Raw genomic sequence first — 10907 nt, forward strand, 5'->3', positions numbered from 1 at the left:
TGTCGCATCATAAGTATCGTGCATGATTGTGCTTGTTATTTCGTAATTATTTAATAGAAGAAAATTAAATTTCAATGGTCCTTATTTTCGACTGACATTAATATCAATTTTTGTGAGAACTAATGACACATAAAGACACAGCAAAGAGAAAGCTAAGAATAAATATTTTGTGTCATTTTTCGTGAAATCTCTGTTAAGTTCTGTGTTCAATAGCGCTATTTAATTTATTTTAAAGATTTTTAAATTTATTTTAGAACTTTATTATTTTGCCAAATCTATTTTTCAACATTGTCATTTGATACGTGTCTGTATACTTTGTATTAGGTTTATCCATTTTAAAGTAATAAATCTATGAAATCTATTTTCAATATTTTTAATGTTTTTCATCTTTTTTTAATGCATCATACTTAATTCAAGAGTATATACATATCTGACATATTCATTCGTAGATTCATTACCTCAGTAATAAAGAAATGATTATTTTTGAACTCGACTTACCGTCACAGCATGCGCAACAGCGGAGTTGTAGTACGTATGTTGATCTGAAAAATACAAATATATTCTGATTATAGTAACAATAAAAATAATAAATGTTATAAGAATAATTATTGCATTAAATTTCTTATTTGTTTCTCAAAATATTTAATGAAAAAGTTATAATTGCTGAAAAATCTAATTAAATATATTTTAAGTCTCAAATATTTTATTATTATTATATTAATATATTACGCATATTGTGTTACACAATAATGCAAAATATAATCAATATAGAAATCAATAAATTTTGTAGATTATAAAAAACAAATAATTATAATAAATTACTTACATCATCGTTGCTCCGCCGATGCCCGATGCTCCCTGGGCCTCCTCCTCTCTGTGATCTATCATGGTTGTTCTTTATGGCCCAACACACACTCGCGAAATTACGATTACGCGGACTTTGTCATCATGACAAAGAAAAACTCGAAAAACGCACAAACCTCGTTCGACATTCACAGAGCTCAGACAGAGAGCGACAATAAAGGAAAATCAAAACTGCGTTGTTATTTTGACTGTCGCGGCTATGTTACACCTACACTACTTTTGTAAGCTCTCCGCGCTTTATATACATGAAAAATAATACACGTTAGTATTTTAAAGTGTTAGAGCACTTTACTATTTTAAATTACAAATAATTAAAAAGATTAATTACACGTGTAATAAATGAATAAAATATGCGAACTAAATTTGTGAAAATGTACATCCGCGAAATAAAATATCGTTAATTGCAATGTAATTAGTCACGCGAATTGTGAATTGATAATTATTCGTAATAAAAAAACGTTCCAATTGTTCGTGAATACGGTTTAAGATAACGTGATTTGTAACGGAAAAATACGGATTGCCGCTACCGTTTGCTCCGTTCACGTGTATTGTACGAATGAGGCAGCGAAGGATACGCGCACGTAAACAACTACGTCACGAGAAAGGAATTTCGGTACTAACTCACGACGCGGCGCTTTTGCGCGTTTGTCCGTACTATATCACCTTGCTACCCCATTCGCACATTAGCGCGTGAACAGAACAAACGCTAGTAGCAATCGTTCCGTATTTTTACGTTATTGTACAAATCTCATTATTTTAAACCGTATTAACAACAATTAGAACATTTTTTTATTACGAATAATTATCAATCCACAATTCACACGACTACTTATATCGCGATTAATGATATTTAATTTCGCGGATGTACATCTTTATAAATTTAGCTCGCGTATTTTATTTTCCTTAAATAATAAATCTTTATCTAATAATTTGTAATACGAAATAGCAAAACTCTAACGCTCTAAAATGCTAACGTGTGATATTTTTCATTATATAAAGCGGGGAGAGTTTACAAAAGTAGTGTAGATGTAACATAGCCGCGACAGTCAAATTAATAACATTTTTTATTTTCCTTTATCATCGCTGTCTGTTTTGAGTTCTGTGAATGTCGAACGAGGTTTGTGCGTTTTTCGAGTTTTTCTTTGTCATGATGACAAAGTCCGCGCAATCGTAATTTCGCGAGTGTTGTGTAGGGCCATAAAGAACAATCATCACGGATCAGAGAGGAGGAGGAGGCCCAGGGGGCATCGGGCATCGGCGGAGCAACGGTGATGTAAGTAATTTATCATCAATTTACTAAATATTTATTATTTTCTCGAGATATATATATATTAATTATTTATTCCACACTAATTGCGTTTTGCATTATTATGTAATATAAACAATTCATATAGAAACCTCTGTGAAGTTGGCACCCCATTTAAAAAAAAATCAATTTTTTTTTTAGAGTTCTGAATGCACCCCAAAGAGTTCTAGAGTTCTCCATAAAACTTATAAATAGTTCCGGCAAATTAGACAAAAAAATCAATTATTGAAAGTATGGGGTGCTAACTTCACAAAACGTTATCACAAAATTGACGATAACAGCTTAATCGTCGGAAATAATTGAAAATATCATTAGAATTATTTGTAGAACTCTTGAGGTGCTACCCAGAACTCTAACAAAAAAATTAAAATTCCAAAAAAATTTTATTCTTATTGGAACTTAGAATATTTTCTTAATCGGTGATACGAAAAATAGCGAGAACTTGTTATATATTGGTCTGAGCGCTTTGAACCTTAATAATTATCGTTAGAACTCTTGAGGTGCTACCCGGAACTCCAATAAAATAATCAAAATTCCAAAAAAATTTCTCACTCTTCGGGACTTCAAAAATTTTCGATCGGTGATACAAAAAATAGCGAAAACTTTTTATATATTGGTCTGAGCGCTTCGAACCTTAATAATAGGAGCACTTTACTCTTATATTTAAAAAAATAAAAAAATTCAAAAAAAACACTAATCGACACTAATCGCTGATGTAACATTATCGGTCGAAAAAGACAAAATAATTCTCTACCTTCAAGAGTAAAGTGCTCTTTAAACGTTTGTTCTGACAAAACTGAGAGTTGTTCCGGATTGTTCTGTGTCTATTTCTCATTGTTCCAGGTTTTAGTGTCGCTGGTGTAACATTATCGGTCGAAAAAGACAAAATAATTCTCTACCTTTAAGAGTAAAGTGCTCTTTAAACGTTTGTTCTGACAAAACTGAGAGTTGTTCCGGATTGTTCTGTGTCTATTTCTCATTGTTCTAGGTTTTAGTGTCGCTGATGTAACATTATCGGTCGAAAAAGACAAAATAATTCTCTACCTTCAAGAGTAAAGTGCCTTTTATATGTTTGTTCTGGTGAAACTGAGAGTTGTTCCGGATTGTTCTGTGTCTATTTCTCATTGTTCTAGGTTTTAGTGTCGCTGATGTAATATTATCGGTCGAAAAAGACAAAATAATTCTCTACCTTCAAGAGTAAAGTGCTCTTTAAACGTTTGTTCTGACAAAACTGAGAGTTGCTCCGGATTGTTCTGTGTCTATTTCTCATTGTTCTAGGTTTTAGTGTCGCTGATGTAACATTATCGGTCGAAAAAGACAAAATAATTCTCTATCTTCAAGAGTAAAGTGCTCTTTAAACGTTTGTTCTGACAAAACTGAGAGTTGTTCCGGATTGTTCTGTGTCTATTTCTCATTGTTCTAGGTTTTAGTGTCGCTGATGTAACATTATCGGTCGAAAAAGACAAAATAATTCTCTATCTTCAAGAGTAAAGTGCTCTTTAAACGTTTGTTCTGACAAAACTGAGAGTTGTTCCGGATTGTTCTGTGTCTATTTCTCATTGTTCTAGGTTTTAGTGTCGCTGATGTAATATTATCGGTCGAAAAAGACAAAATAATTCTCTACCTTCAAGAGTAAAGTGCTCTTTAAACGTTTGTTCTGACAAAACTGAGAGTTGCTCCGGATTGTTCTGTGTCTATTTCTCATTGTTCTAGGTTTTAGTGTCGCTGATGTAACATTATCGGTCGAAAAAGACAAAATAATTCTCTATCTTCAAGAGTAAAGTGCTCTTTAAACGTTTGTTCTGACAAAACTGAGAGTTGCTCCGGATTGTTCTGTGTCTATTTCTCATTGTTCTAGGTTTTAGTGTCGCTGATGTAACATTATCGGTCGAAAAAGACAAAATAATTCTCTATCTTCAAGAGTAAAGTGCTCTTTAAACGTTTGTTCTGACAAAACTGAGAGTTGTTCCGGATTGTTCTGTGTCTATTTCTCATTGTTCTAGGTTTTAGTGTCGCTGATGTAATATTATCGGTCGAAAAAGACAAAATAATTCTCTACCTTCAAGAGTAAAGTGCTCTTTAAACGTTTGTTCTGACAAAACTGAGAGTTGTTCCGGATTGTTCTGTGTCTATTTCTCATTGTTCTAGGTTTTAGTGTCGCTGATGTAACATTATCGGTCGAAAAAGACAAAATAATTCTCTATCTTCAAGAGTAAAGTGCTCTTTAAACGTTTGTTCTGACAAAACTGAGAGTTGCTCCGGATTGTTCTGTGTCTATTTCTCATTGTTCTAGGTTTTAGTGTCGCTGATGTAACATTATCGGTCGAAAAAGACAAAATAATTCTCTATCTTCAAGAGTAAAGTGCTCTTTAAACGTTTGTTCTGACAAAACTGAGAGTTGTTCCGGATTGTTCTGTGTCTATTTCTCATTGTTCTAGGTTTTAGTGTCGCTGATGTAATATTATCGGTCGAAAAAGACAAAATAATTCTCTACCTTCAAGAGTAAAGTGCTCTTTAAACGTTTGTTCTGACAAAACTGAGAGTTGTTCCGGATTGTTCTGTGTCTATTTCTCATTGTTCTAGGTTTTAGTGTCGCTGATGTAACATTATCGGTCGAAAAAGACAAAATAATTCTCTATCTTCAAGAGTAAAGTGCTCTTTAAACGTTTGTTCTGACAAAACTGAGAGTTGCTCCGGATTGTTCTGTGTCTATTTCTCATTGTTCTAGGTTTTAGTGTCGCTGATGTAACATTATCGGTCGAAAAAGACAAAATAATTCTCTATCTTCAAGAGTAAAGTGCTCTTTAAACGTTTGTTCTGACAAAACTGAGAGTTGTTCCGGATTGTTCTGTGTCTATTTCTCATTGTTCTAGGTTTTAGTGTCGCTGATGTAATATTATCGGTCGAAAAAGACAAAATAATTCTCTACCTTCAAGAGTAAAGTGCTCTTTAAACGTTTGTTCTGACAAAACTGAGAGTTGTTCCGGATTGTTCTGTGTCTATTTCTCATTGTTCTAGGTTTTAGTGTCGCTGATGTAACATTATCGGTCGAAAAAGACAAAATAATTCTCTACCTTCAAGAGTAAAGTGCCTTTTATATGATTGTTCTGGTGAAACTGAGAGTTGTTCTGGGTTGTTCTATTCGTTTTTAGCTTAAATATGTAATTTGGTGTCAAAACATAATATAATAATAGCGATAAATGTAAAAATACTATTTGGACGCTTAATGCTATTTTTTGCTATATCTTTTTAAATTCTTTTTTAAGGATATTAATATTTTAGAACAATGTTTAGAACAATTAGAACAATCCAGAACAGCAAAAAAATTTGAATTTTTTAAAAAATGGGTGGCCACAAAAATAAATCGTTTTTTTGCTTTTCCCGTCATGTTTTTCGATTTTTTTGCTCATAACTTTGGAACAATATAGAACAAACGTAGAACAACCTAGAACAACTAAAAAAATATTCAAAATCGAAAAATGGGGGGCTAACTTCATATAGGCATAATCCATATATTTTAATATTGAGGTAATTGATCTATGAATGTAATACCAAATGGATTAAATAAGCTAAAAAACTTTAGATAAAAATATAATAATGCATTATTACAAATAGACATATTTCATAGATTTATTATGTCTTAAAATGGAGGAGTCCCAGACAATATGTAAATCTTAAAAACATCTAAAAGACGTTCAAAAGGCGTCAGAAAAAAATGACGTCTTTCAGATGTCCTTAAAGGTACCTTTTCACGCTGACGCTCCACGCTCAATTCCAACTTAATTTCAGCGTTAAAAGATATTGTGATCAAAAACTATTGTAATAGTTGGTTATTTTTAGTCGTCGGATGTGTGTGTATTCTAACAGAAATCGAGCTAGCTGAAATTGAGCATCAAACGTCAGCGTGAAAAGATACCTTAAGGTTAGCATGTTGTCTAGGGTTAGTACAGGTTAGATTCTATAAGTATTTCATGCGTACATAATATATGAACATTTTGATACTTTTAAACTTCTTACAATAAATATTTAACAAATACAAAATATAATTATGTGTATTTTTATAGCTATGTACATATTTAAGTTATAAACAAATAATTACTCACTAGCTGGAATATTGCTGTTTGCTCCATCCGCTATAGATTCCACCTTAAATTGCTTTATATTAGCTTCATCGACAAATTGATGAAATTGATGAAAGTCGAAAAAAAATTCACTAATAATTAGTCACACATAATTAGTCACTTTGCTATGAAAATTACAGAGTAACATCACAAATTTACTATGTCGCGATACACAAAATGAGATAAAACGCATTGTATGTCTACACAAATAATTATCTAACTATTAATTGTTCTCCAGCAAGGGACACAAGTTGACACAAAAGTATTAAGGCCGGAGCACAGACTTTTACATAAAGCATAACGCATAAGCATAAGGAAATTGATTGGTCTATATATAAGCATAAGCAAATGCATAAGGAAACGGACCAATCAATTTCCTTATGCTTATGCGTTATGCTTTATGCAAAAGTCTGTGCTCCCGCCTTTATTCTTTCTGTTGCTCATTGAATATCGAACAGAGTGATACTTGTGTCGACTTGTGTCTCTTGGTAGAAAACTACCATCTCATTATTAGCTTACGTAGCCGGCTCAAGATTTTAAGAATGTAAGAATCATTAAAATTTATATTTATTAGCATTGTAACCTATTTCACACCGCGATCCTGTTGCCAAACGATCGACAAAGCGTTATTAGTTGCGAACACCGGAAGTAAACAGTTTCTAACAATTGTCCGTGACTTTAATCGACACTTTTGACAAGAATTCACACTTGCAAGGCACTGATTAATCTAGATTAATATGAATATGCAACTAATTGCAAAATATTTATGTTTCGTGTCCAAAATGGACGCGTTGAGAGAACATCATAGCGGCCAAAAGAGTGCACTGTGTGTCTTACCTTACCGATTACTATACACTCTATTCTATTGACCGCCGATAAGATTACACGCGCAGTAACCGATAGAAAAGAATATGCAGCGCACTCTTCTGGTCATCATCATTCACGTTTGATGCATCTATTCGGAAAGTGTAGCGCGAACGCTTTGCAATTAGTTGCGTATTTCATCTACATTAATCCGTATTAATTAGTACATAATAAGTACAAATTTTTATCAAAAATGTTGATTGAAGTGATTGGCAATTGTCAAAACGTATTATTTAACGCGGATATTCGCGATTAACGGTGTTTTGTCGATCGTTGTTGTTACATGAATAGAAATGGCGGCAATGCCAACGACTACAAGGATTTAATTCCAAAATCGCTAAAGAAGATCAAAAGACGGTATATTTATTATAAGATGTAGTTTATTGAAAATTCAGCTTGTTAGAATCGTATAAAATATAATTATTGTTGTCTGTATATCACAATCTCTGCGTAACCGCCATGTTGGTTATCGCTTTTCGTTTATCGGGAGTATGTATAAAATGTCGACTCGCGAATGTGCAAAGTGATAATATCCACACAATTATGTGTGTGGACGCCTCACGGTGGTCGTTACATGGTGCGTTTTATTTTGTGTTTGCATTTTGTATACCGCAGCGTGATGAATTTGCACCATGATTTTTCTTGCAATTGTAATTTTCGTAGAAGTAAAATGCGCGCAGTTTGTTCGATAGGGTATGTGTGTGTGTGTGTAAGACTAACTGCAAGTATACGAGTGTTCATACATCACATATATGGAATTGACGCGAATTGACTAATTATAAGGCGGATCTTGCAGCGCAGAAAAAACAGCAATATAATCAACTAGGGCTGGTGAGTACAATTATTTATTTATTATTTAAATATATATATGCGATCTATTTTTCATTTATTTTTACAAATAAATAACAATGCAAAATTATTTTCTTGCTACTTTAATAGTAAAACGTTCCAAATTTTTACCATTTAATTTTTTACACAAATTTTATATCTCTATATATCTATATATATATATATATATATATATATATATATATATATATATATATATATATAGTTATCTGTATACACTTACTGTATACAGATAATAGTGCTTCCATGGATTTTTATTGTAAAAATGTAATTTTTGAAAATAATATGCATAAATTAATTTTGCCAATAAAAATCTATGGAAGCAAATACTATTATCTGTTGATATATATTGATATTTTACAATTTGAAAAGAAACATTTTCATACATTTTCTTGATAAGAAAAATTAAGGCAATGACATAATTTACAATTGGATAATTCTAGGAAAATAAAATTATTTAGATAGGAGAATAGAAAAATCTATTCTATTTTTTGATTTGAAAAGAACAAATAAACGTAAAACAAGACAGTATATACAAAATTAGAAGAAAATTAGAAGAAAACGTTAAATATACCAAATATAGAAATCAATTATTTCTGATAAAATATATTAATGCAATTATTTTGTTCATAATATAATAATTTTTTTAATTAATTAAAGCTAATATACAATTTTACGATTTTTTTTTCTGAATTAAGAATTGGTCTTTTGTGTGGCAACACAGTCATGTGTATATAAGTCTTCTGTATTAGTGTACCAGAAGTACATTTTGGCAAATTTGATATTTTATTCTTTCCAAGGCACACTGTACAGACATCAGACGCGCAATAAATACTAGAACTGGAAATGCCTCAGTTTCATTTCCATTTTCACACAATTTCCTGATATATCTAAAGATTGATAATTTCCAAAATCTGTTCGTGTTGAAGATGAGCGCATAATATTAATATTGGAAGTATTTTCAGCCGTTCTTTGACACTCCCCAAGAATTACATAATTTCCGCTTTCCGACTACTTAGGCTTTTCTTTATTAATGCCCAATCTTCCAGTATATCTGCGTCATTGAGCATATAAACGATATAGGGACCTGAGACAGAAACTGCTCGTCTTCTCTCTGTGTGGTTTCTGCGTCTTCTGCCAGTCGTGTTGAGCCATAAATCCGCATGTATATCCACATTATTTCTATCTTCCTCTAAACGACGAATTTTATCTTGGAGATCATTATGGATGTAATCCCAGATTAAACCTTTTTCACTTTCAAAATTCTGTAAGGCAGCCTGTTCTTCTGCTTGGAATTTATTTTGGATATTTTGTAACCTGTAATTCTTTAGTATACCAGCTACTTCCGTTTTTGTTTTCATGTTTTCCTTTAAGCGCTCTAGTGGTATTAGGTATTCTTCAGATTTTCCAACACGAACTTCTCCTAGCTTTGTGTCAACTTGCGTGATTCTTTCTCGATACAATCTGAAATAAACAGCAACCAATTAAAATGTGTATTTATATTGAACTTTTTGAATCTTTAAAAGCTTTATAGCTGTAATAATTTCTTGCAATTTTGATATAATATACTTCATGTAAGTAAACTCAAATGAGAAATGTGCTCATTTAAATTATTGCACAATTGTAAACAATACAATATGATATACTCACTGTTCCTTAAGAAGAGTAAATTGCCTTTCTAAATCTAATAAGTTTTCCATACATTCGTTCCGTCTCCTCTCACACTCATCTTCATCCATTTCTGAAGAATCATCACTGTCAGTATGTTCAGCGCTACTGTCACATGATGCAGAGCTCTGATTACTTTCGTTACTATCATGTGACATTTCTTCCCCTTCTGCTTCAGATTCATCCTTAACGCTAGGCATTTATACTGTGAACAAATTTATCTGCTTATATATATGTTTCTTATATGATATTTAATATACTTAAAGAAAAGTATAAGAAGTTTAGAACACATAATGTAATCCACTAGCGGATCCTGGGGGGGGGGGGGGGGAGAGGTTTGGGGTTAAAACCCCCCCTTTCCAAAAAAAATCAATTTTGCTGGATCCGTTTCAAGAATCTTGGTAAAAAATGCATTAAAGCAGGTCAAAATCCCCCCTATTATCGACATCAGGATCCGTTAGTGATGTAATCTATGTTTCATTATTGTATACATCGTATATATCGTATCCATCATATACGGAAATAGTATCAATAATATGACTGGAAATTAGAATTCATATATTAATAATGCACAATAAAATCATACAATCCAACAACAGCATTATTATGAAAATAACAGCATGGTTGAAGTTCCAAGTTTCCAAAAATTTGTTTTATAATAAAAGCACAGAATATCGATTTCTTCAACAAAATTTTTTCTGCGTGTGTATTTCATGTAATATAAGAATGTAATAATTAAAATTGTCGCTTGATATTGTCAAATAAATAAAAATGTCATATGTTAAGGTTATGAAATCTATCATGTCTTGGGCAATCTAAATCAACTTATTTTGATTATTTAATAGTATCGAATGACGATTTTAATTGCAATTTTCACATTCTAATTTCTAAAATATATAATAATATATAATTTACTCTAAATCGGCGAGAAACACACATTACATATTTGTGAATTCTTTTATATGTATCGTAAACAGATCTAAATTCTGAGTTGCATAGATACTTGCTGTGTGACTTACTTTGTCGTCGAACCAACACAAAATTCAACACTGACTAGCTGACGGTTTTAAATTTCTTTGAACAATTCTGGAAATGTTATTCTATCACTTATTTGGCGGTTTACGATGATAGCTCTACGCATGAGCGGCCATTTATGTTGTGGTTGTGACGTTGTGAGCAAGCAGATAAGAAAATAACAGAATATACTTTGCGCAAACGCAGTAGTGCATGCTATA

The 10907-nt window shown here is 32.0% G+C and overlaps 3 protein-coding genes across 4 annotated transcripts in view; 1 reads left to right on the top strand and 2 right to left on the bottom strand.

Annotated features, from left to right (window-relative positions):
* LOC136997253 (uncharacterized) overlaps positions 1 to 1403 on the bottom strand; it is a 42117-nt gene extending 40714 nt beyond the window's left edge. The window contains exons 1-2 of the mRNA XM_067347778.1: positions 827 to 1403; positions 499 to 542 (exon numbers count right to left, since the gene is read on the bottom strand). Of these exons, the coding sequence (XP_067203879.1) occupies positions 499 to 542; positions 827 to 888 (106 nt within the window). The 5' untranslated portion in view covers positions 889 to 1403. The remainder of the gene's footprint in view (positions 1 to 498; positions 543 to 826) is intronic.
* A 179-nt stretch (positions 1404 to 1582) lies between these two features.
* LOC105669909 (mediator of RNA polymerase II transcription subunit 12-like) overlaps positions 1583 to 10907 on the top strand; it is a 108179-nt gene continuing 98854 nt past the window's right edge. The window contains exon 1 of the mRNA XM_012363113.2: positions 1583 to 2137. The gene's annotated coding sequence lies outside the window, so the exon portion shown is untranslated. The remainder of the gene's footprint in view (positions 2138 to 10907) is intronic.
* Brms1 (breast cancer metastasis-suppressor 1-like protein) lies at positions 8768 to 10857 on the bottom strand. 2 transcript variants are annotated; one of them, XM_067347124.1, is made up of 4 exons: positions 10692 to 10857; positions 10027 to 10212; positions 9655 to 9877; positions 8768 to 9468 (listed from the first exon to the last, which is right to left on the bottom strand). In XM_067347124.1, the coding sequence occupies exons 3-4, from the start codon at positions 9870 to 9872 to the stop codon at positions 8994 to 8996; spliced, it is 693 nt and encodes a 230-aa protein (XP_067203225.1). In that variant the 5' UTR covers positions 9873 to 9877; positions 10027 to 10212; positions 10692 to 10857; the 3' UTR covers positions 8768 to 8993. The 2 variants fall into 2 exon arrangements, with proteins under 2 accessions (XP_067203225.1, XP_012218552.1); XM_012363129.2 differs by lacking the exon at positions 10027 to 10212 and having other exon boundaries at positions 10692 to 10856.

Source organism: Linepithema humile, chromosome 1 (assembly GCF_040581485.1).
Source record: "Linepithema humile isolate Giens D197 chromosome 1, Lhum_UNIL_v1.0, whole genome shotgun sequence".
NCBI classification, from domain to species: Eukaryota; Metazoa; Arthropoda; class Insecta; order Hymenoptera; family Formicidae; genus Linepithema; species Linepithema humile.